The sequence below is a fragment of the Aulostomus chinensis genome, chromosome 3, assembly GCF_037954235.1.
Source record: "Aulostomus chinensis isolate RoL2024-O1b breed Wild chromosome 3, RoL_Achi_v1.0, whole genome shotgun sequence".
Taxonomy (NCBI): Eukaryota; Metazoa; Chordata; class Actinopteri; order Syngnathiformes; family Aulostomidae; genus Aulostomus; species Aulostomus chinensis.
This window is the reverse complement of record NC_141322.1, coordinates 13,450,865-13,476,192: the sequence shown is the minus strand read 5'-3', so window position 1 is coordinate 13,476,192 and position 25,328 is coordinate 13,450,865. Positions and strand designations below refer to the sequence as shown.

Below are 25,328 nucleotides of genomic sequence, written 5' to 3'. Positions count from 1 at the left end.
GCAAATTTGAGTTTTTCAAAACTTTTTGAAAAGCCCATAAACCAGAAGAGACTCTTCGGACCAATATTTATATCTAAAAAAATACCAATGATGTCAATCAAGTTGAATTGAAATTGTTCCATGGTAGAATTTTTCATATCTGCAATTATCAGTCAAATAATCAATAAGTCAGATGGTACTGAAACCTGTGATTCACTGTGCTAGTTCACAGCTTCTTTATTTTATTGGGTTTGCAATATATATCATAAATAAGCTGGAACTAATAGTGTGTTAGGGACTGAACTTGTCAAAAGGCAGTAGATACTTGCAAAGAATAAAAAACATGTCCTGCTGAAACAGTGATGTGGAACCAAGCCCTTCAACCACATCAATACCACAACTTCTTTAAAGGATGACACAGTGTCTAACTTGAGAAAATGCTTGAGAGCTGCATACTCAAAAAGCAGTTCAATAACTGTTTGTATGACAAAGAAGAAGTCACCACACAGGTGAAAAAAAAAAAATTACTCCTGGAAAACTGCTTCATTCCTGTAAAAGCCAACAATGGATGTTTGCAATTACTGGAGCATATTCCCTCTACGATGCAAAACTGTTTACCAAGTTGTCTTCCTGTTCCAGTGTGCATCAAGAGGACCAGCCACATCACATCACCGGATCTGTCAGTAACGCTTGAGAATCTCAAACTCAGCAGGGAACTCAACTCATCAGAACACAGTGGGGACTTGTCGATGCTCTAGGCACATGCTATATGCACAAATGATACTCAAATTACACATTAATGTGAATTTAAGAGTTGCATTATTGCACCTCACTCTTGCTACATTCCTCCTCTAAACAACATGCTACCTCAAGTTAATGAATTAGTTTCCAGGAGACTAAATGGAAAAACGACAGCAACAACAAAAGATGTTTCAGGATATAAAGAGTGAAAAAAATAAAGCTCTCTCAGCTCACATTAAGGAAGTCCACAAAAACAGAACAGGATGAGGCATGTTCACCAGCTAGTATGACTAACAGCGTGTTTAACATAGAGTCTGTGACCTCCTACTGGTTGTTCTGCTGGTTAGAAGAGGTTAAAAAGGTCACTTCCTGTCATGAAACAAGTGTAAAGCCAGTTGAGGAGTCGCTGCCATCACAAAGCCTCACTGAGCTTATTGGGGTGTATAACTGTGATGTGATATAATTTAGGGCTTATCAGTAATTTCAAAAATCCATCCTTCCATCTTCTTCCGCTTATCCTGTTTAAGTGTCGTGGGGGGGCTGGAGCCTATCCCAGCAGCCTTTGGGCGAGAGGCGGGGTTCACCCTGGACAGGTCACCAGGCCATCACAGGACCAACACATAGAGACAGACAACCATTCACACTCACTGTCACACCTACGGTCAATTTAGGGTATCAATCAGCCTCGTCCCCTCTTGATGTCTTTGGACTGTGGGAGGAAGCTGGAGTACCAGAGAGAACCCACACAGGAACAGGGAGAACATGGAGACTCCACACAGAAAGATCCCGTGATGGAGCTGGGACTGGAACCTAGAACCTTCTTGCTGTGCGGCGACAGAGCGAACCACTGCACCACCGTGCAGCCCATATCAAAAATCACAATCACTATTATTTTGGTCAAGATCACACTTATTCAAACACAATCATCGACATTAGAAATAGAAATAGTGTATTTCTTTGAACATTTAACAAAATTCAGAGGGCGCATACCTCCGTCAAGGCGATATGACGTCATTCCATCAGATCTTGATTAATTCCAAGGTATAGTTCCATCAAGCTCAATCATCCTACCAAATTTCATGAAAATCAATCCTTAACCTTTGGGATTTACCCTGCAAACAAACAAGCCAACCCCAGTAATCATATACCCTCATGGTGGAGGTAATTAAGACATTTATACTGCTTTGAAGGGGTTGGAAGCACACCTCTATAAAAGGGGGAATACAACATTTAAAACAAATGACTACAAAATGGAATATGGCCCCAAAAACCATTTTATCTTGATTATCTTGTAATGAGCAAAACTAAAAGCAAATTCTGTTTAATTGATTAGCTTTACTGCGAAACACCTGAGATTAACCCTCCACAGATGTTGCTTGTGTTTCAAATATTGTTTTATAAATACTGTTTTTGACCAAGAGACGTATTTCCACATGAACCGTCATTCTTAAACTGCACGTAGGTACCCAGATATGGACCCTGCAGGCTGCTGATGTGGTGTGCCGGCAGTGCCATGCCTGTGTGGGATGACATGACGGTTGGCTGAGATTAGAGCTGCCGCTGCTTAGTCAGCTTCCCCTTCAGAGCTGCCTGTCCACACCAGCAGTCTGGGATCAGAAGCGTGTAGGAGTGTTTTTGTTGTGTTTGTGTGTGAGCAATCAACATATGGTTCAAAGCCCAGAGGCATTTTCATTGTAAAGTCAAACAGATGGACGAACCCCAGAGGAGGATACAGGGGAGTCTCTCAAGCATTCAGATCCAGCATTAACTCTGTATGCAATTGTGTCACGCACTAGAGACTCAGTTTCATCTAGTGCAGGCGTGTCCCATGTTGCATCAAGCCAAAAGGCACAACTGCAACTTGCAAGGTTTTTGAGTTCAAGTAAAGAGGAAGTTATCAGATGGTGGAATTTTTTTCAGAAAAAATCCCAGGTTCTTTATACCTCAGAGAAGTCCAGTCAGAACAATATTGCACTTCCTTAAAGGTGAGGAACTTGTCAGAGTCTCTTCAAAGTCAAAGGCTTAGCAACAGAGTCTAAAACAGTTGCAGTGCATACAACACCCTAAACAGTTTCACTACCCACAAAACAACTCACTCTCACCACCGAGGTAACACCCCACTTCTTTCAAACACTACTGTTAAACTGAGTCAACTCCACCCCAACATTTTCACATCCTGACGAGCCCTCAGTGTGATGAGTACTTGGACTTTGAATTACTACTTTTATGTTTCTATGAAAGCTGCAACTCTTTTTCCCCACTAACTAAAGTCAAAGTCAAAATAAAGAGAGGTAATAAGTATAATTATTGATGAGTGGCTAGAAAGCACCCAGCTACGACATATTAACATACAGTAGTATCATTAAAAGCATGTTCATAAATTTTCTTCCCAACCACCAAAAAATGTTCTTACAATGTAATCCAGAACAAGGTCCACACCATCTCCAGGGGCTGCATATTGGTCACTTTAAGTCACATATACTACCTCAAATGATAATGACATCTTCAATGTATCAAAATTTCAAGCTCTGTATCAAAAATAGCCAGAAGACAATAAAGATAATTTCCAGAAGTCAAAATGTTTTTATTTCAACAATTTCCCAAAGACTCAAGGAATTTGCTTGCCAGTGGAACGCCACTAATAGCTGCCAACAGACAGACAGTCTTCAGGATCTAGGAACCACAGACTGATTGCCTAAAAAAGTTGAGAATTTATTCCTTGTAATATTAACTTATCTTTTTACAGCAAACCTATCAAATCTGTTCCAAGTTTGTTTTTGTTTTTAGATATTGAGCAACCTAACTAACAAACAAGGCCTTAGTGGCTGACAGTGGTAATAACATTATTGTAATCACTAAATTCCTTTTAAATACACAATTATGCTTTTGAAATAAGAGCCTAAGTCGTTCTGTGTTTAATTTATAAAATCCTCAAATGTATCAATTATTACAATGTTAGCAGTGGAGACTCCCAGTTACATCACAAGAGTCTGCGTACATAGTTGGACTTCATCACAGGACGTAAAGGAAATGACACATGTCCACATGTAAGAAGCATTTCTGTCTAAACAATGAGCAACCTAAATTTAGACTTGGTTGAGTATCTAGGTTACATCAGCTCACATTTGGAGTTAGTAAAGAAGTATTTCGCCCACTCCCTGAGTGACATTTCCAACACTGCAGCTGCTGCGCTGACAGCTCTCTGGGGAATCACTTCACCTCAAAATGACGCCACTACAACATCCACAGAGGAACAAATCAGCCTGAGAGAAACAGAGCATTTACCGTGTGTGAAAACACAAAAAAAAGAAACACTGACATTTACTGCTCAGTCAGAAAAGGGAAGTTGGATTTGGAGGCTGTTTTATATTCATGTCTTGTTGGTGCAGGCCCAGAGAGAGGACCAGCGTTTGGCAGTGCTGACAGCTGAGCAGAGGAGGTCAGAGAAAGTTTGTCTTCAAACATGACACGGTATCTTCGTCAATCATAACAAAGCCAGCCTTCATCATTCTGCTGGCAAATTGCAAAACTGACCAGAGTTAAAATCTGTGAATACCAAGCCACCCAGCACTGATCCGTATCTTCTTGATGGTTAATCTGCTCTCCAGCAAACTCAGACAACTTTTAACTGTCAATGGATTGCAGCCTGCAGCTTCCTCTGTGGTTCACCACAGGAATGGTGGGGAGTGGGGCTGAGAGAGGGTGGAGCAGTGCAGTGTTTAAAGGAGGATCAACTTTGGCAGGGACCCAAACCTTGCATGTGAGCCTGATCCACCCTGACGCTCTGCCTGCAAGCAAGGCCACTCTACTCCCATGGCTGTTGGTGGAGGACAAGTGAGGATGAGACAAATGGATGTGTGGACCCGAATGCCATCGGTGTGAGAGATTCTCACAATATGATAGTGGGCTGAGAAAACCATAGTTTCACTGTTGAGAGTAAGATAAAATGATTATTACTGATATATTCCTGATGATCAACACCTATAAGGGCACTAACTGCCAAAAAACATCAGTCATTTCTACTTTTATTCATTTAGCAAACAAAATCAAAACTTTTTTCCACAAACCATGACTATATCTACCATCTGAGGGGTTTGACTACTTCCTATTTGTTACATTACCATCCCATAAGGTTCTTATGCAAGGAAAACATTCACTACTTCAGATAACAGTAAATACGACAAGGGAATGGGATATAAATCTAGACCGCATCAGCTCCAAGAGCCTTAGCTCAGCGACAAGCTAAAATGCTAGTTTCCAGTCTGCATAAAGTTGATATAAAATAAGTATAAACTGACACGGTCCATTTTCTGTCCACCACAGCCTGATTAGAGTTTATTAGTGAACAGGATGTCAGAGGATTACTCATATATAAAAAGTTAGTTACCAGTAAGTGCAGCGGGACAGTGAATGTGTTGCAGCTTGTCTGTTATAGTCACCATCCTGCGATGTTGAAAGAATGACGCACTAAATGTCTACAATTGTTAAAAAAAATATTCAGAACACAATACAGTTTGACTGGAACTACTCAGGCTTGAGCATTCCCTCAGACATTGGTATAATTCCTGATAACAGAGACTTCATCAGCGATCATTCCTGGTATGGCATTAGAGCAAGAGACCATCAAATTTGTGCGCTAGCCCCCCTTAGGCCTGTCAGATCTAAGCATCTGTGGGGCACACAGCCAGCTTCTCTCTGCTGGTTGTGAACTGACTGTGCAAACATTCTCTGGTGATTACCACACTCTCCATCAGCTGTAGACCAGTAGTTGATAGTAGGCCATCCCCCAGTGGGAACAGTGAAGGTTGTAGAAAATCAACAATACGAGTGAGGGAAGGCAACAAGGTGAGAGGGAAGAAAGATGTCTGTTGGCTGGTGGAAGGTTTCACATTGCTGCTGGCACAGCATTTGAGGAGGGAGACACTTCTCTGCTAAAAATACACATGGGATTTGTTGTCGCCCCCCCCCCCCCACAACTTGAAAACTTTAAATTATCATACACAGATGAAACAAAAATCCTCGGGGTGATGCATGTTGCCCTCTACCACTGGACCAGAAGAGTATCTGTGGCCTACATTCTACTGAGCTGCAGCGCCAGGTCTCAGCTAAAAAGATGAGAGATTTTACAACCCCGTGACATGGTTGTTATACTGAGGGAGTCTTTTTTTAAGCAGCCACCATAAGGAAAGCCCTTCAAGCATGTAAACTGAGAAGGTATCCATAAATATTGACTGGATATAGAATTCCCAAATTAGTTGTAAAGCCTTGCCTCCACCACCATCACCAAGATGTGGTGGATTGGAAGGGTTCAGCAGTGGGACAGGAAGGCTACAATCAAGAAATCAATGGATTAAAATGCTTGTAATTAGCTGCTCAGCGTCAATCAATTCTCAATCTCATTAAATCCTAACATAATGAAAAGCAGAAGTTTTGGGGTCATGGTTTTTGTTTTGTTTTTTTGGTATTGTAGTTTAGCAGCGTAGGATATATGCCTAATTATATCAAATATTTACCATATTTTAAAAGAAATCAGTTATTCCCAAGTAAATATCACATACTCTAAGAATGGTTATTTATAGAAAAGTACAATTCCATATTCACAGAGAACTACTTAACGTTGTGGGCGGAGCAAATGAGCAATCTATGAATGTAGCAGATATCCACAATCTAACATACCCTGTTTGTTCCTGCAAAAAGAAAAATATTGCAATTCACGTATGCGTACTTAACAGTCTGTTTTTTATGATAGCTTTCACAAGACATCTTTTTTACTTTACTCATGGATCCCCATGTTATTGCCCTGCAAACCTTACAGTTTTCAGACAAAAACCCAAAGCCATGCAAACAAAAAAATTAGTCAATGCCTGTAAAATAATGCAAAAACACTAAAAATAAAAAACCCCACTGTTGACGGTACTGTGCATGCTCAATTACTTCTGAGAATTCCTTGTATTTTAATTACTGCACACAGCTTTGCATCACTGAGCTGGGTGGCATAGTTATTTTAATAAACTTGAGACTGATCCCACAAGATTTGCAGCCGTCTCATTATGAATTGTTAAACTACAGCAAAAGAGAAAGGCTTGTTATCATGTGTTGAAATGTAAACTACAACAGCTAAACGGGTCTGTCAGAGGGAATCTGGAGCAGCATTGTGTGTATGTGTGAGAGAGAGAGAGAGAGAGAGAGAGAGAGAGAGAGAGAGAGAGAGAGAGAGAGAGAGAGAGAGAGAGAGAGAGAGAGAGAGAGAGAGGAGCCTCAGTCTACAAACACCCTCCCTGTCACTGCAACCAGCCCTCAGGCACTACATTTTCTGCTGTCACCAAGTGTGCCATAATTCTCTGCGTTAACCCTCATCCTTCCTGGCAGGAGGACAGAGCGGCTGCATCCACATCGGCTCCTGCCTGAGTCTGAACGCAGCACTACCGGGACAACCCGCACCTGGAAATGAGCTGGTTTAAGAAGATCAAGGACGGTTGTTTTTTTATTACAGGCGAGGTTACCTCCCCACCTGCGGTAGGGGCGCTCGCACAATCCAAACGAACCCTGTAGAAGCGCCCCATAGCCAGGTCCGTGTCTCAGCAATGACACTCGGTCTCATGTGTGTGTTTGCGGTAGCTATAAAAAGTTGCAGTAGCCTACAAGAGTGAAATGAGGGGAATAAGAGAATAATACTTCTATTTGAAGCCATTTCTATCCTGGACGCAGCACTCTCACATGTGTTTTATGGTTGAAGTAGCAGCTAATAAACAAGCAGAGGCTAATAAACACAGTAATAAGGTTACTTGTAGCACGAGCCCGCTGGTAACCTTTCCCCATGTCAGCACGCGGGCCTTTCCCAGCACCTCGCGCAGCTCTCACGTGAACTTACCCTACCTGAACACGTTAACGACCAGCCAACATACACAGGCACACACACACTCCTCCCAAAAATTCGGTTGAATGTACGTGTCTACCGACTGACCCCCCCCCCCCCACACACACACACACACATACACACATACATACATTCACCACTCACACACATTGTTGTAATGTTGCGTCCGAGGCGAGCGAACTTACCTAAATCATCCATGTTGGCCGGAAATCGTTCCAGTGCCACCGGGAACCTCACCGGTCCTGCTTCGTCGAACACAGCTGGACTGTAGCCGCAGACACAGCGTCCACTCACCAAATCTCCGGTCACCGAGAGGTCCTGGTTGAACGTAGGGAAGTTTTCAAGTTCCCCTCCTGCTCTGCGAGCCTCTAACACACTCTCATATACACACACACACACACACGCACACCCAGCTGCCCCCCTGGAGTCTCCAGCAGTCTCCAGCCCAGCCCCCTGCCTGCCTTCCTGCCTGCCCTCCAGCCCCCAACACACGGGGACCAGCGACATCTAGCGGCCGACCAGAGAAGCCAAGACGGCGTGTTAACTGTGAAACTGTAACTCATATTTTCTGACCTCCTGAGTCTTCAGTTAAGGGGGAGAAATATGATATAATAAAACATAAATTCTGATTTAAAAAACTATAAAAAATAAAATAAATAGTTCTGAAAAAAAGCAGCATCGACTTTGCTTCAGAGTGCAAAATTTTCAACGTAAACAACAGGAATCAAAATATGACCAACACCAGAAAACACTTGAAGTCATTAAACCTCAATCAGGGAGGCTTAGATATGGAAGACTGTCATATACTGAAGGACCCACACAGAAGGATCATCTGTCCTATGTGTTACCGTCCCATTTTAATGTGATTATTTTTTCACTTACATTTTAAGATTTAAGTGATTACCACAACATCATCACAGTATATAACGTGGTTCAGTCCGATGCTACATTTCTGACACTCAAACTGTACTGTCCTCATATTTTATAAACCAATTCGGTATATGAAAGCTAATCAAATTTAGATAACTTCATTAAAAACAACCTGAGGAAATGCAATCAAAACCAATAACTTATAGATGTTTTCAAGCATGAACTGCATACTGAGTATTAAAGAAAGTGAGGGAGTTGAGGAAACACAGTAACTGTTAAATCTACCAGATCTTAAGGTCGTTCACATGCATTTACGATGGCAGTAAGCGGCGCATTTCAGCATCATTTCCTGGTTCTATCATGTTGAGACCGTAAGAATTACGTGGGACATATGATACCAAGAATATTAAAGGTGCATTGTAGTGTCGTGCCAAAAGGGGGCAGAGAAGCTGCAAACAACATCTGGTATATTATACGGCGCCATATGTAGCTGAGATGGTGGAGTGTTGGCAGAGCTGCCTCGTTCAACTGGATGAATCTCAGCTCAACAACCACAACGACAGCAACGTCTAGAAATAAGTCTAATGAGAGTGGAGTAGTAAAACCAAAACAATGAGCCGAAAGTGGGCAAACGCAGAGTCAAGTGATAAATCAAGTCACTTTTTTTTTAAATAGAGCACATTTACCCAAGTGCTACGCAACCAGAGTCATAAGAGTCTTACAGGCACACAATAACACAAAGACAAAAACATTACAAGTCAAGCATAACAGACCTCCATACTGAGTTCAAAGCCACAGAAGAATTGGTTTTTTTGAGATGTCAGCTAAAAGTTGCCAAGGTCCAAGTTTCTAACTACAAAACCATCATATCCTCTCCTACTCTGATTTCAGGAAAATCAGAAACAAGTGGTCAGTGAGATGCAGAGAGACAAGTTAGACAAAGATTAAAATCTTGATATCAATCCTAAAGGTTACCTGAATCTGTGATTACAAAGGATCTTTCATGTTGTACAGCCAATTCATTAAATATTAAGACACAATCAGATTTAATAGAGTGGCTCTTGTGGTTTTTCAGCGTACCAGAGTTCTTCTCCAGCGATTACAGCAGTGATGGGTTGATGTGAGCTACTGTCTGAGTTAACCCTCACACATTTCCCCTGACTTCACCCGGAGACATAATTTTGGTCCCGCCTGTTATTTCCCAGTAGGGACAACCAGGGAAATCACTGGGAGGCGTTTCCAGTTGGCTCACCAGTATAACATTACCCTCCTCACATCATCACAGCACTAAAATAACAACAGGGTCTTAGCTCACTAAGGCCCTCTGTATCAGTAGCCAAACATTTTAATGTGCGCACACAACCTATTACACATGATTGTGGAGGTATGGATGCTTGGCCTTGGAAATCCCATATTCTTGAGTGCTCAGGTTTAATCCCACCGCCCTATAAACGTCACTCAGTGTCTGTGGAGGCTCTTTTTTGGTTCATTGTCTCGCCGGAAATAAGAAATCGTAATCGGAAATCAAGTTTCTTTTATTGGACGAACACACACACAGACCTTTCAGATGGATGTTATCTATGAAAAAAAAGTGTACAGTTTGACATTTGTACAAAACAAAAGAGTGTTATTAGTCTCAAGTGAATACTGGAGGAAAGATAGTTCACTGTCCATTCCTGGTCTTGATCCTTTGGTGGTCTTGAGCAAGTACTGTATAGAAACTATGCTGCCAGCGTAAAAGCTACATAAATAAACCAAAGTCCATAAATCTTCTGCAGCAGTAGTGGGGGTGGGGGCCAGAGACCTTCTCTTTGACACAGACAGAATGTTTACTCCTGGTCCTTTTCCTCTCCGTGGGTGATGATGTGAACCAGGTTCTTATAGTCGAGGTTCCCTGCCACATCTGGGGGGAAGGCAGCAAACATCTGCTCCATCTGAGCAGCAAGAGATCAGATTTTATCACCCTGACATGGATCGGATCAAACAAACATACACATGTCGGTGTAGAGGAGAGATGATTCACGGAAGCAATCTTCTGTAATCAGGATAATTCATGTGAGCGGACTGCGATGTACCTCTTCAGGGGTGAATCGGTCCGCTTGTGTTGTCAGCATCTGTGTCACGCTAAGCAGGAGAGAAAGAGAGAGAGAGAAAACACTGAATGAGATGAGGTCGTGCTGGGCTTGACAGATTGTGGATTTGTACTGAAATGAAATATCGCCATCAGTACACGCCAGCATAAATCGCCACTAAAAGCTTCCATGAATGTTGCATAAACTCAAGGTGGTGTGAGGGGGTGAGTGTATCAGGCTACTCACTAGTCCTTCCTCAGCACACCTTTCCCCTCGGGGTCAAAGACTTTAAATGCATTGAGGATGGTCTCCTCTGGATCCGCACCTGCATATATCAAAATATTCATTTCAGCCCTTGCGGTGTATTGAAACGAGGGGCGATGTTGTTGCTGCTGCTTGTTGTTATGGTTACGTGAGCTTTACCTTTCAGCTTCTCGCCAAACATGGTGAGAAAGACGGTGAAGTTAATTGGGCCAGGAGCCTCTTTGAGCATCTCATCGATCTCTTCTTGTTTCACATTCAGACGTCCTGTGGTACCAAATATTACAGGTGGGTATTGAGTATATTAAAGCCCATACAACAGAAAAAAAAATCATAACAAATACAAGTATTAAAAAATATGAGGCAACTATTTGGAAAATGCACTTATTTGCAAAAGTTCCCCAGACAAAGAAGACAGACGCCCTTCTCTCATGTTCAGCTGACTGCTGGTTAGCTTAGCATACCTCCATAAAATATATCAAATAGATCAGGTTCAGGATCTTGGTTCCTCCAGGATTAATCCTAGTCATCCTCTTTTACAAAGCCAGCCATGATTAATACAATCACTCACTTCTAGTCATCACATTTTACTTTACATAGTTTTGAGGAATTGTGTGACTGTCCAGCAGTTTGGAAAAAATGCAGTAGTTCAGAGTATGTAGCTGATTCTAAAAATACAAAATCATGCCATTTTTTAATGATTCATGCAAATGTCACACAAAACCTATTTCCAATACAGTTTTAGAGAAAAGTTTGTCTGATTTGACAGCGGTATGCTCACACTTCCCATCCTCCTCCATTCATTGCTAACACAGCAAACCAGCAGTCGAGGAGAAGAGAAGAGACGAGAGTGTAGCTTCATGTGAACAGGATGGGCATTAAGCGTATATTTGTATATTTCCCAAAAGGCTGGAGTACTCCTTTAAGTGCTGATCTAGGATCTGTTTACATTGAACTCATATTTGATTTCTTATTCTGAATATCATGCAAAACTGATAAGTATCCTTGTTTTAAAACTTGTATAACCTGAGGACTGAATAAAAAGGAATAACTAAGTCACACAATCTCCTAAAGCTGAATGAGGCTGGTATGTGAGGTGACGTCAACACACCAAGAGCGGCGAAAGTGTCCCTCAGATCGTTCTTGTCGATGAAGCCGTCTCTGTTCTGGTCCATGATGGTGAAGGCCTGAGGTTACAAACACACACATGAGTTCAGCCCAAACTGTTGAGAACAATGAGATTCTCTTCCTTCACCCTGTTCAATACTCCTGTGCTCCATCTTTATAGAAGAACACCGCTGAGTATTTATAACCTGCGATTCCCTCAGGGGTTTACACTGGCATCCGGGGCATGCCCAGCAGTTTATCTGCAACCTAATCACTGATAACAGTGTCTGCATGTCTGGGCACCACTGACCCTCATACCAGCATACCACACGCCTCGCTGCTGCCGTGCCTGTACAGGAACATAGACAGGTGGGCATACTACAACAATGAACAATGGAAATGAAAAGATAGATGAGGACAGGGAGGGAGGGAAGACGCGGCAGGGTATTTTTAAGACGAGTATCATGATCATCAACACGGGGAGCTAAAGAGTGCATTAACGCACTATTTCTACAACCTTCCTGTTCCCTTCAGTGAAACTGGCTCTCACCTCTTTGAATTCCTGGATCTGGGCCTGCTCAAACATGGAGAACACGTTGGAGTTGGCTCCCTCTGCTGTCCTCTTCTTTGCTTTTTTGGGAGCCTTTTTACACAAAGAGAGGAGATGAAGGTAAAACGGAACTTGACGGAACAACAGCTGAATGATGGGGTTATTTTCAGCTCAACCACAACAGCCACCTACATTCGTAGTATCAAAGTCTTTGTGTAAACATTCAGTATAACACGGAACCTTGTTGAAATACTTTCAAGTGTTTTTTTTAATTACACGAGGACTTCTCGTTATAAATTATCTTTAAATCCCATGACTTTACATAGTTTTTCACGAGTGTATGAATCCTGTGTGACGTTAACTGAAAATTTGAAGAAATAACAGAGGTGGCAGCAGTACAGCCAAAGTAGCAAGCATTTGAACCAATTTATTTGATCAGAAAATGGATTTAAACAACACAAAAACCCCAATAGATCCTGAAAAAGAAATCATCCAACCGATAAGTGTTGACTCCTTAAAATGACACAATAAGTCTAACTTCATAACAGCTGGTGCAAATAACTTTCCAGCAATATTACAAACACGGAGCTACATGGTGTTAATGATTAATGTACCAGAATCAGCAAAAGTGAACTGCTTTTTTGTCTTAAATCGAGGATGCATTTAAAGCAAACTTCATGGTTGCATGAATAAAACAGCAGTGGAAAAGTACTTTCGATCCGATGACACTGACATTTTCTTGCTATCCATGATAAGAGCTTCTGAAATAGTTGATAAGTTGCTAACTTCTGGTATCTTCAGTTGAGAGTGGATGATGCTGTGAATAAGTAGCATCCTCTCAGTTCCATCCAACAACACACAGAGACTTACCATAGCTGGGCAGCTGGGAGGTCAGACCAACAATGATGCCAGTGAACAATGGGGGGATTGTGGGTGGCCTTTTGTAGCCCCCAACCCTCGGCTCCACTGGACGATATTTATAAACGATGTCCTCTTTAGGAAGTGACAGGTAAATGATGGTTTGACACACATACAGTATTTTCTGTGTGAGTGTGCACACAGACACAGACACGTGCGCGCGCACACACCTCTGTATCCACCCATCCTGTTTCATGATGGACACGGGACACAACGAGAGTGGAATAACTGGTTTAGAATATCAAGAGCAGGCTGAAGGTTAAAGCACTTCAAAACTTTAAACAGCCCCGTATCCCCAGACACCATCAAAACACACACACACACACACACGTTTCAACACGGAAATAAAAAAGTGGTGTTTTTATATGCAGAAAAAAAGTAACTTAAGTGATTTCAGAGGGAAAAACTGTGATTCTGACATGAATTTTTGACTCTTTGACTCACCAGCCCAGGGAGTGGAACTGGAAGATGAGAAATCCACCAGCTAAGCAATTTTTTTTAAACTGGATGTTATGAGTCTTTTTTTAGTCATGTGTGCAATTATTTCAATATCTTTCACTGAATTAAAAAGATACTATTTGAATATAAACCAAAGGAAGAGACCAGAGGCAGAAGTCAGCTAGAAATACATAGTGAAGGCAAAATAACAATGGTTCTCTTTATGCATTGTGCTGTCAGTAAGTTAAAGTGTGTGTATGTAATGTCCCAAGTCACCTGAATGAAGTTTTGTATATAATAATAAAAGTAGAGATGTACAGTTATTTTCCATTCCCGATACCAGTTCCAATACCTGGAAGTTGTGTGGATTGTCAGAAATGATCTGATTCTGAACGTAAATCAACCCTGTAGGGATGAGGTATGATGTCATTATTGTTGCATGATCCAGCTCAGGTTGTGAACCTTGAACAAACACAGAGAATAAAGCCTTCTACCATTTACTTTGATGGTCGCCCTCCAAGACTTCTTCTATGCATTTATCAGTTCTTCTTCCTCTCTCCTCTATAACAGCACTTGCCAGTGAAAGCACAGCACAACTTCCTGTGGAGGCTTTTGTGTTTAACGGCAGTGAAAAAGAATAAATTTCCTGTCTATAATGCTAGTCAGCAATAACTGGGATGCAGCGGTGTCCCATTTCAAGACTAATAAATTCCGTGGCATGGACTTGAATACTCACTGATCCCACAAATTTGTACCTGCTATCAGAGGTATTTCGGCACTGAGGCAGAATGGGAACAAATAAATGTTAAACCTTTTACAAGGAGGCAAAGGCACATTTCAGTTGAGTTTTGAATTCTTTCGGTCAGCTGAATACATTTTATAAACATTTATGTTTTGAGCGAGGCACAGATTGTTCTGGTCACCCGCTCATGATGTTTCATTAGAAACCTGTCTGGACCCCGTTACCACAAATCCCATTCACATTAGTCACCCACTCACACTGTATATATGACAAATACCCTGCGACAGTATTTGGCTGCACCCACGAATACTATGTGACCCTATTTTATCTGCTAGGGTAAATGTACTCATGTAAACCCATGTCAGTGAAAAGTGTGACTGCAAACCTTCTCACCTCCACTGGTGGCACCACGACAACCAGCACCGCTAGTGGTGACTTCTCTGCTGGACCCAGAATGAGCAGAGCCAACCTGAACTACTTCAGACGAGCACTGAGGAGGCATCTTCTGGTTTGATTTCTTCTTCCCTCTCTTCAATCGCTCGGGGGAGTACTGTTAAACTTCAACCAACCTTCCATCAGCGTGCGGCCGAGTGGATAATGACTGAATCTCAATATTTTGCGTGAACTATCCCTTTCACGTCTGGAGTCCAAACAGAGGAAGGAGGTCGAGGAAGTGTCTACTTTGTCTGCTGGAGTCAGTACTGAAGAGCTCATGAAACTAATCTCAGAGTTGTCAACAGCAGAAGGTGCGACATACTCAAGTTTGACACTGCTCACTGAACACACTTACAATGTGCTGAGTGTATGAGTGTGTATGTGCGTGTGCACCATTAACAAGTCTGCCAATATCACTTGTGCCTCCCAGGTCAAGAAAAGTGACAGTCTGTGAGAATGAGTTGAATGGGTCGGGGGGTTAGGAGGTGTGCGATCTATATAAAGAGGGGCACAGAAAGCCTCCCTGCACTTGCTGTCAAATAAAAGTGTTGATGACCTCACAGCAGATGCCAGCAGTGTCATCTTGCAGCATAATGGGTGCAAGAAAGTCAAAGGCATTGTTACCCAATAGGGCAGACGCCTCAGCTCCTGCTGGTCTGAGCTGCTACTGAGACTGGAATGGGCATGGGCACTGGGGTTAAACACACCTATAAATAGACCAAACTCTTCAGACACAATGGATGTGGACAAATGGTGGTTTCACTGGCAGCCTCACATGTGAGCGGTGATTAGAAAGAACAAGGAGAAAAGTTTCCCCCTCCACCTAGAGGGAGAATTCCATCCACGCACACAAGCGCAACAAAGAAAAGTTTGAAATGAAAGATCATGGTTATAATATTTAATATTCTGTGACAAAATCTCTACAGGGAACTCTAATAATAAAAACATTTGTTAGCAGACATCAATATTATATCCAGCGTTACGGCATTGTGATTCAGTGAAAAGAAATAAAAAAATATAAAAATAAAAGAAGGATGGGTAACTATTTTGTATCGACTCATATAGAGACCAGCGGAAAACTTGTGCAATCAGTAGCATTGGGTGATTTTGTAGGTAATGAACCAGTTCGACCTTCTCTTCTTTAATACATTCAGGAAGATTTTACATCTAAAAAGCCGAGACTCCTTCCTATTCAGCTCCCTACGCTTGACACACACACTGAGCAGGTCAAAGTTCAACATCCCCCTGTATGACTGTAAACATAGTTCTAAAAAAAAAATATTCGATTAAATTTAGATATACAGATATCAAATCTGTTTTCTCAAGCGCTTGACGAGTCCAAATTAATTTTGATGAAATATTTGTGTCGTAGTGGACCTTCAACCTGCCATGGGTGTCTGGAAGGGAAATTCAGTTATTTTTCAAACCTGAGCATTGTTTTCTGTTTTGGTGGGAATGGTTGATAGGGACCAGAGTCTTTCAAACTCTTCCAATATTGAGGGAAACGCTATCGTTGGTGATATGGCTGCAGTGCAACTGCACAGACTGACATCATTACTAGTCTGAGTCAGACATCATAACTGAAATCTATTCACAAAGGGCTTGTCATTTAAGCTTCATTTCGACTGGATTGGTATCTTAGGTGTGTGTGTGTGTGTGTGTTCTGGAAAGTTTACAGATGTCATGCTAAAACTTATCACAGTGGAGTCGCCTGCTTATGGAGGTCCATCTCAGTCAGTAAATGGGAAAAGCAGAAAAAGATAAAAATGTCACCATGATAATAAAAATATCCCAATGGAGGGTCATAATTTGGAGATTAACCAAAAAAATTATGAATCAGAAATATGTTTTAATCTCAAAATTATTTTTTAAAATCATGTTGATTTCTCTCATAACAATAACCACCCACTGGTACATTTTCATTATCAAGAGACATTTAAGCCATTTTTTTTTCTTTCACTGGTGGAAACGAGTTGCAACAAATAATTCATTTCATCATAGATGAAGTATTTAGTAGTAGAAGTAGAAGTAGTAGTAGTAGAAGAACACCTGTATTTTATAGTGTTAAATTATGTTGGTGGCCTGGGTTGAGTCTCAACACGACGCGACTGTAGTCGACGTCGCTGAGCTTGAGGTGTTCTTTCAAGTGTTCAAATGAACTGGACGAGAAAGCCAAGATCAGAGGGATCATGAGAAAAGATCTGCCCAGTTCAAACTTTGAAGAAGAAGAAAAACAACAAATCAAAGCAACTATATTCAGTTAGAAAAAGCCTTCACTGCGGCATGCAAGGTACAAAGAGGAAGGATATAATAACCAGGGACCGATGTGTAGTGCGAGCCTTCATCGGTGATTACATCTTTGTACCCAGATATGCCACAATGAAGCCTTTTTACCTTTTTTCCTGAAAGAGTTGCCTTCATTTTTTCCTCCAGTTTTCATCCAGCACATAACCTCGCCGAAAAGCATCTGCTTCATTAACTTCCCTCAAGGACCCAGCAGCGCTTCCTCACCTCTTTTCTCCTCTGTCTGTTGAGTGAGTAGGAGAGATTTCAGAGAGACCTCAGTTATATGTTATCAGACACTGTTTAGCTTCTGACAGCCTCCATTAGTTTTATCAAACTCTTCTTGCTTCCAGACTTGACCCAGGAGGAACACCTTGAATGTGTGCAGTTGTTTTGGGATTGCAGTTGTAGCTCTGACTCATAACTAGAATAATTTAAATAGTTTTGGTCCCTCTCAAAAAAAAAAAAAAAGCAAAACAGGCTCAGGTTGAAAAGTATCAGAATTTCCCTGTAAAAAGGGATTGAAACAGTGATTCGAATGACATGAATTTAATGTGCAAGTAGGAATAATTTAGAGAGGAGACGGTAGCTGCGTGCTTCATTGATAAATCCTGCAAGTAAATCAACCCAAATGAGGCAGAAGCAGAAGACAACACTCCGTTTCATTTCAGATACACATATCCATGCCATTTACGAATCAGGAAAACAAAAAACAAACAAACAAAAAAACAAAGAATATTTTCATCTTCACCTTGAACAGTTTGGGTTACGTACAATATAAGGGACACTACCAAAAAAAAAAAAAAAAAAAAATCTCAAGTACAATGCTGTAAGCTCCAAACATGATCTTTACCCCCCCCCCCCTCTCATTTAATTCAGGACCGAGGTTTGCCTTTGATGGATGGAAGTGCAACAAGAGTGGGATCCAGATACAATCACTCACTTGATAGAGGACATTTTAAAAGAATACTTATTGGACATTCAAGAGGACACGTCATTACTTTTTTTTTTTTTCTTTAACAAAAATAGACACGGCTTATCCAGCCTTGAAATTCGTTCTCAATATATATATATAAAATTATGTCTTGTTTATTTACAGTCGGATAGCGGTCTGAAGGGTTAGAAAGGTCCGGCTCCATTGCTGCTAAGGATTGTGGGTAGTGCAGTTTTAGTGTCAACTTATCCAGGGGACGACAATCATCTGGTTTGTGGGTCTAATGTTGGACGAAGATTTACTTATCTAAAAGGCTGTAATCAGTAATCAGTTTGTGCTCCAGAGATTAGCAGAGATTGATTGTAATTAGCGGCTCATGATTGTGAGTCAGAACGCAGGAATGCTATTCAGATGTGCAGGATCCAGGGCAGAGAGAGGAGCCAGTGTCTATAATGCACCAACTATTTTAAGAGAACCTCAGCTATTTGAAGGGGTGGCTAATTTTATAAATACTTAGGCATCGGCTGAGATAAAGTCGCTATGGCTGTGCTTATCTATCATCGTGTTTGGAGTAAATCGAAGACAATAAAACCCACTTGGTTGGATCTTATATTTCCTTTTGAAATTAAATCAAATACAGAGGAACTGCTCAAACTGCTGCAAAATTTCTCATGTGGCGTTTTGTTGACTCAGAGAAAAATAACTTGATTCTAATGACATCTATTTATTTTCTCATTCTCCAATTGTGTCAACTGTGGGGTTTTGCGTGGCAGTGTTTCATCAGGAGTGACGTTCTCACTGGATTTCTGCTCCTTCATTTCCCTTTTGAAAGATGTGTTGCTCTGTCCGGTTGAGTTGTGTGTGTGGCTCTGCTGTCTCTCAAACAGATGATTGATCCCATACCTGGAGAGCAGAGTGATAGAAAAATAGAAAACACAACATCATATCCGTTAAATACACACATGCAAGAACAGTCAGTGTTTTGAGATACGCGAACGCAAATTAAATCAATATTAATGAATTCTGTCAAATAACTGGAAGATACATTTTGACTCCTTCATTGCATTTGAGTAGACCAGGAGGAAATGATCTACTGCTGAATGATTCAAGGAACAAGCCAAGGCGATCCTCATACTGGATGGAAGCTTGTTAGCTTAATTTAACATAAAATCTTGAAACAAGCAGTTCCTTGATCCGTCCAAGCAGCTCTAAAGCTCACGAATAAGAATTTTACATTGGATTTGGTAATTCTAGAGGGGGCAGAACTTTGCAATATTTTCAATATATCAATACATGGAAGTATCCGTATTTTATCATATAACTCGAGGACACTAGGTGAGGACACATCTCCGCTAAGTTGAATTCGAACAAATCAAAACATACATACACAGAATATATATATACATACATATAGATACACACACATATATACACACACATATATATATATACACACATATATACACAAACACACACATATATATATGCACACACACATATATACATACACACACACACACACACACACACAAATATACATACACATACAAGTTCCCCTAAAACTGCTTCGTAGCATACATAAATATTTGATTTTAAGTTACTGACACCTCTTTATCAGGTCATCACTATAAATGCTAATGTGTTCTCAGTTGATTTGACCTACTGAATATTGTAGGCATTTCAGCTCAGAGTGGGTCCCTTCTGGGTCATTTTATTGTACACTTGAGATATTTCGCTCTCCTGCTCTCTGTTACTGTGTGTGGAGGATGTGTGTATGGAGGAGCTTTTGTACACATCGTGCGTAGCTGCTATATGAGCAAGATGAGGAGGCGATGCTGACTGTAATGTCGAAGGTCATATTTTCAATTCAGAATAGAAATCACCCTTAATGTTCAGCTAAACTAATCATCGCCTGACTCCAGTTTCATGTTTAAAAGTCAGGGGAAAGAGGGAACTGTCCTTTGGATGAAGCCCATTAGCACGCCACCTAAAATCTTAAATCATTACTTTAACAAACTAACAATTAAAAATAGCTGACACACCTTGTTAACGGGGTTTATGAGCGTGCGTCCAGAGCCGGTGTGGAGCCTTTGGCGTTCTTCAAATCGTCCAGGAGACCTTTCCCTACGTACATCCATCATGCGGCCAGGGGAGCGGTCCATCCGGGGGTCTGCCATGGCTCTACCTGGGGAGCGCTCCAATCGAGGGTCGGCCATGGCTCTGCCAGGAGACCCCAAGATCCGACTCTCCAGCATCCTGCCAGGGGACTTCTCTCTCTCCAGTGGACGGCTGGGGGACTTGTCACGCCGAAACTCGGTGCGTGCCTCTCTGTAGCGGTGAGGTGTACCAGGATCTCCATGGACAAGAGGGTTGGCAGCCAGTCTTTTAGAGATGTGCTCATTGTAGGAAGGAGGCCCCCGTTTGTTAGGGCTGTGTGGGAGGACAAATGGGCAGGAAGCATTGGTGAAAGAAGGAGGGATCTGGGGGTGGGGTCAGGGGGTCTGCCAGGCGCTGTGGGACTCAGGTTGGTCAACTGCTCTCATGTGGTTGATGGATTCACAATCGAGCTCATGGAAGAAGCTGAAGACACTACTACTCTGTTGTGTTTTCTACCAGAGAGAAAGGTCCTGTTTAACATCAAGACCAGCTCATTTTAACAGACCAATCTCACGACATCAAAGCAGGAAGTGTCTTTATTAAAAAAAAATTTACCTCCAAAATATTAGTGGGACATTTTAAGAAGTAATTGTAATTAACAAGTAAATATCTTAGGATTGGTTACAGATAAAAAAAAAAGAACTTCTCCTCCTGCAAAAAAGAAAAATGTACACATCATTCTTCTGGTTTTTCACCCAGGTCTAAAATAAGCAATAATTTCACCATCACCACGTGTGGGTGCCAACCTGTGGCCTGCTGTGCCAGTTGGCTCCACCGACCCTTCAGCACCAGTGTTTGTGGAATATGGAGGTGAATGAAAGATGCTCAGAAATAACAAGAATAAGGATTTTTTTCCTTCAGCACAGTTAAGTATCACCATCTTTTATTTGATCAATTATTCGGGTGTCAATCAAACCCTTTATGATGGCTCTTGATTGGACACATATTCTAGTATAGTTCCTGGAGCACAAGTAGCTTCACTTTTGTCCTCTTTGACTAGTAGACTGCTGTAATGACATATTTAACATTTTACCTTACTTCATGGTATTAAATTAGAAGTTGTGATATAGATGATTCACTTGCAAATCTGGGATCGCTCATCTGACTGGCATATATAAATGACATGCTGAGGGTAAAGCAAGTTTCCAGGTTGAAAGTAATGGAGCTAGGAAAAGTCCAGAAAGAAACAGAGCTGGTCTCACCTGCGTCCAGAGCCATTTCGCTGCAGGTCCCCACCACCCTCTTGGCTCTGCATCAGGTTGCCCTTGCAGCAAATGACCCGCAATTTATTCTGGTAAGATGAGGCCAAGTAGATGGCGCCTGATGAAATGGCCGGGCCAAGGTAGCGTGGGTTTGGGATATCCAGGTGAGCATATGAGTGGGGCCTGGAAAGAGAGAGGTGTAGACGATTGTTGTCCACATGTATAATGAGTCTCGGCAGTAATGAGGTTTTAACCTTTAAGTCACATACAATTTATAAGGTGAAGGTAAAGTCACAGAATAAAATTTAAGCTGATGCAGCTTAAGTACAGCCTGAGGAGCGCAGACTAATCTTACCCTAGAGCAGCGTGTCCCTGAATCTCAATCACATCCAGAGAGTTGAAGTACGTCACAAACAGGTAGGGCTCTCTGTAGGCTGAAATATCAAGATCCCATTTAACATCTTGACCACTGGAGACGAATCTAATTAGGAAAGTCACATGACCTTTAGTTTAACACTAACCAAATGAGAGAGGAAGACGGCTCCATTTGATGTCATCACTTCTACTCCTGCGGCCGTATGCATCCACAAACACGCCGAACTCTGCAAGAAAGTTACATCAGTTATCGTGCAGGTCCACCTATTTGTGGTGTTTTTTGTTCATTTTTAACAACAAAGGAGAAAAAGCAAAATAAAAGCAGTAAAATAGTTGAAGGAATTAGGAGGGAGACTGGAACATGTTTACAAGGTCGAATGACAGCAAAGGAAGATCTAACCATGGAAACAGAGCAGGTATTCATCTTTCTGTGGAGCCGTGGTGACCTGGATGATGGAGATGGGGAAACTGTGGGAGGACGCAGCGAAGACGGCTGATGCCAGCGTCACGTCGTTTTTGTCCAGGAACTCTGCAGAAGGAACTCGTATGAGTTAATCAGCTGTATCGTCAATGAATGCCAGATCGCCCACAATAGTTGGAGACCTACCTTCCAGTACATACTGCTTCATCTCTATTTCATAGAACTTGTTGGTCCCAATAATGATGCTATAGCCGGTGAAGTGGATGCAGCTGCAGGGCTCGGATGTCTCAATCTCCTGCAAACACAAGCAACAGTTGAACATTTTGAGAAGCTCATTCCTCTCATCTAAGTTGCTACAAAACATTGAATTTCCTTGAAAACATCATCATCTTTAGGCCCCGTCACCTTTCTGATGCAGAACTTGTTGAGGCTTTCATTGAGTCGCAGGATTGTAATCTTATTAGGCATAGCAGCACAGATACAGGTCCCGTTATCAATCTGTAAAGAGGGAACAATAATTTGATAGCGTCTTGCTGCACCATTTCTGTGGGCTCATTATTTCGAACTAAAACACAGCCTAATAGGGGATTTTGCAGCTCTCTGCAAATGAAAACAATGTAAGCAACCTTTCCAGAGGAGAAGAGGTGGCATCCCTTGACTGTCTCAAAGATGAAGGGGCTGAGGTCAGGTTGTGCTGGGAGATGGGACTGCGACAACGACTGTTTCACCTTCTTGATCTCTACCAGACACAGTGCCCTATCCTCTCCTGGAGGACACCACAAATACAAAATATGTAATTAAAAACACAAGCGATCCAGATTACAATGTTCCTGTCCTCAAATTGTGACTGAGCCTGTCTTTATTTACCGCGAGCTCAGCATTTACTGGGAGCAGGCTTGTACTTGAGCATCTATTGGCCTTTACTTATAATTCCTTTTGGTTAATGAATGCACTTGCTCATATTTTAGCCTCCCTACTATACTAAAAAGTAGAGCGTGTACAAGGCACTTATTTTTCTGTCTCTACCATTTTTTTCCCCCTTTTGTTCCCACTGGAGAGTAATTGTGTCAAAATATGACTCATGTTTGTATGAGAGGACTTTAAAAGCAAAGCACTATAACTTGATCTGCAATTTATGTTTCATTTTACAAATGACTAATACATCAAGCACGGCTGCATGTCTAAAATAATCATTTCTACACAGAAGCGCCTACATCTGATGCAAAATTAAATGGCCGACTGACTAATTCATACATGTGGATAAAACTCAAGCTGGCATTAAAAGAAGAGAACAATAAGGAGTATAATGTTCTCCATTTACTGACCAGTGATCATCAGCAGCTTATCAAGCTCCTTCAGGATCTGAATCTGGAACACCGAGGTCAGGCCTGGGATGTGAGTCAAAGAGTTCTTGATGACATTCAGAGCATACAACCCTTCCTCAGAACCAACCAACACGATCTACAGGAAACAACAAGGACAATCATGAGAGCATGATCTGCAAAACATTCAGCTCCTCAAAAACATTCAGTTCCTACCACGTGGTTTCAGGCAAGTACCTGGTCAGTGAGAGGGAGAGTGCAGTTGATGTCCAAACGGTCGTCACCCTCCAGCTTCAGCAGAGAGTTGCCCAGAAGTTTCTGTGTGAAGTTTGGAAAAGAAACACGGAACAGTGGAAGGGTACAGGTTAAACAGATTACCAGCAAAAGCCAGGAAAGCTGACCAAACCCAGCAAGAATGACAGCCAGGGAGCCCCCCCCAAAAAACCTCCACGACTCGAATAAAAGTTGAATATATTGAGCTAGCTATTTTTTGAGATTTTAGATAATAGTGCATCAACACGTGTTGTTACGAAGTAACACAACAGGTGACCCTCAAATATTAATGCTTTCCAAAGGTTTTTTTTCCTGCCATAGTCTATGATGTTGTCATCATTACGTCAACTGTTATTGAGGCTGTTCCTATTCTCATCATTAAAGAAGTTATTACTGCTTGTCTCTTCTCCCTTATCTACTTTATTTATTCTTTCCCTATTTACCATTGATATCACCGCTGCTACTGTCATTTTCTATTTTGCTGTTCTAGCTAGCGTGTAATGTCATGAAAAAAGTTAGGCATAGCTCTCATTTAGGTGTGTTCTTGGGCAAATTTGGCACTGAATAATTTACCATGAGTCAGTGTTCAGTTCACAATCCTACTTCTATGACTGAATGGCAGCAAATCCCTGCACACAGCTTCCACAAGAGTTGTGGATTATAGACGAGTAAAGGCAGTTACAGCAGGAGATTAAGATTTTGAAAATACTGTATTGCATCACCAATTACTAGTAGGTACAAATGTGGGGTGTTTATGTGAATTGTTAAGGTGCTCACATTTTTGGTCATGTGTTTTCTGCTTTTAAAGAAATGACAACTGATGGTAAAAAAGGCTTGTTTGCCATTCTTCCCAGAGCCAGAAAAATGTGCTGTAATAGGGAGCTGAAACCCACAGTGGCTAGCTGACCACTAGTTAGCTTCACATAGTGAACTATAATGGGTGGGAAGTGTTAGCATCCCTCAGTCAAAAGTCAAACACACTTTACTGCAAAACAGTTTTAATATACATGAATACAACTAGAATTGGGGGTAAAATTTGCTATGATTTGCTTAAAAATAACAATTTAAAATTGAGACACATTTCAACAACAAAACAGTTTGTCGACAACTGGAAAAGTGAGTGTTACGTTTACTCACGGCCGACCAAGATCCTGAACCTGATCCACTTGAACCAGAATACACAGGGAGGAACTACAGGTTTTGGATGTTGAGTGTTCAAGATGAATGTATACTAACCTTTTGATCTACTACCATTCATTGTGCAAGCTAACTAGTGGTCAGCTAGTCTGTGTGGGTCTCATCTCCCTAATGCACTGTAAGAAGACAGGAGGCTTCTCTGGCTCTAGGGAAGATGGCATATTTCCCAAAAGT

At 41.5% G+C, this 25,328-nt stretch overlaps 3 protein-coding genes across 10 annotated transcripts in view; all 3 read right to left on the bottom strand.

Annotated features, from left to right (window-relative positions):
* LOC147267753 (paxillin-like) overlaps nucleotides 1–8,029 on the bottom strand; it is a 35,229-nt gene extending 27,200 nt beyond the window's left edge. The window contains exon 1 of the mRNA XM_086198800.1: nucleotides 7,783–8,029. Within this exon, the coding sequence (XP_086054926.1) occupies nucleotides 7,783–7,795 (13 nt within the window). The 5' untranslated portion in view covers nucleotides 7,796–8,029. The remainder of the gene's footprint in view (nucleotides 1–7,782) is intronic.
* Nucleotides 8,030–9,986: 1,957 nt separating this feature from the next.
* LOC147267752 (myosin regulatory light chain 2, ventricular/cardiac muscle isoform) lies at nucleotides 9,987–13,485 on the bottom strand. Its single transcript, XM_086200652.1, has 7 exons — nucleotides 13,328–13,485; nucleotides 12,458–12,550; nucleotides 11,912–11,987; nucleotides 10,963–11,067; nucleotides 10,786–10,864; nucleotides 10,543–10,591; nucleotides 9,987–10,401 (listed from the first exon to the last, which is right to left on the bottom strand). The coding sequence occupies exons 1-7, from the start codon at nucleotides 13,328–13,330 to the stop codon at nucleotides 10,297–10,299; spliced, it is 510 nt and encodes a 169-aa protein (XP_086056778.1). The 5' UTR covers nucleotides 13,331–13,485; the 3' UTR covers nucleotides 9,987–10,296.
* A 2,373-nt stretch (nucleotides 13,486–15,858) lies between these two features.
* Nucleotides 15,859–25,328, bottom strand: part of cita (citron rho-interacting serine/threonine kinase a) — a 42,173-nt gene continuing 32,703 nt past the window's right edge. For 6 of the 8 annotated variants that reach the window (XM_086198788.1, XM_086198789.1, XM_086198791.1 and 3 more), the window contains 11 exons: nucleotides 23,922–24,002; nucleotides 23,688–23,823; nucleotides 22,989–23,128; nucleotides 22,768–22,860; nucleotides 22,549–22,657; nucleotides 22,342–22,470; nucleotides 22,088–22,168; nucleotides 21,922–22,000; nucleotides 21,567–21,749; nucleotides 20,250–20,637; nucleotides 15,859–19,110 (listed from right to left, as the gene is read on the bottom strand). In XM_086198788.1, the coding sequence (XP_086054914.1) occupies nucleotides 19,087–19,110; nucleotides 20,250–20,637; nucleotides 21,567–21,749; nucleotides 21,922–22,000; nucleotides 22,088–22,168; nucleotides 22,342–22,470; nucleotides 22,549–22,657; nucleotides 22,768–22,860; nucleotides 22,989–23,128; nucleotides 23,688–23,823; nucleotides 23,922–24,002 (1,443 nt within the window). In that variant the 3' untranslated portion in view covers nucleotides 15,859–19,086. Of the gene's footprint in view, nucleotides 19,111–20,249; nucleotides 20,638–20,850; nucleotides 21,016–21,035; nucleotides 21,372–21,566; nucleotides 21,750–21,921; nucleotides 22,001–22,087; nucleotides 22,169–22,341; nucleotides 22,471–22,548; nucleotides 22,658–22,767; nucleotides 22,861–22,988; nucleotides 23,129–23,687; nucleotides 23,824–23,921; nucleotides 24,003–25,328 lie in introns of those variants that run through there. The other 2 variants (XM_086198795.1, XM_086198794.1) reach the window with 2 other exon arrangements.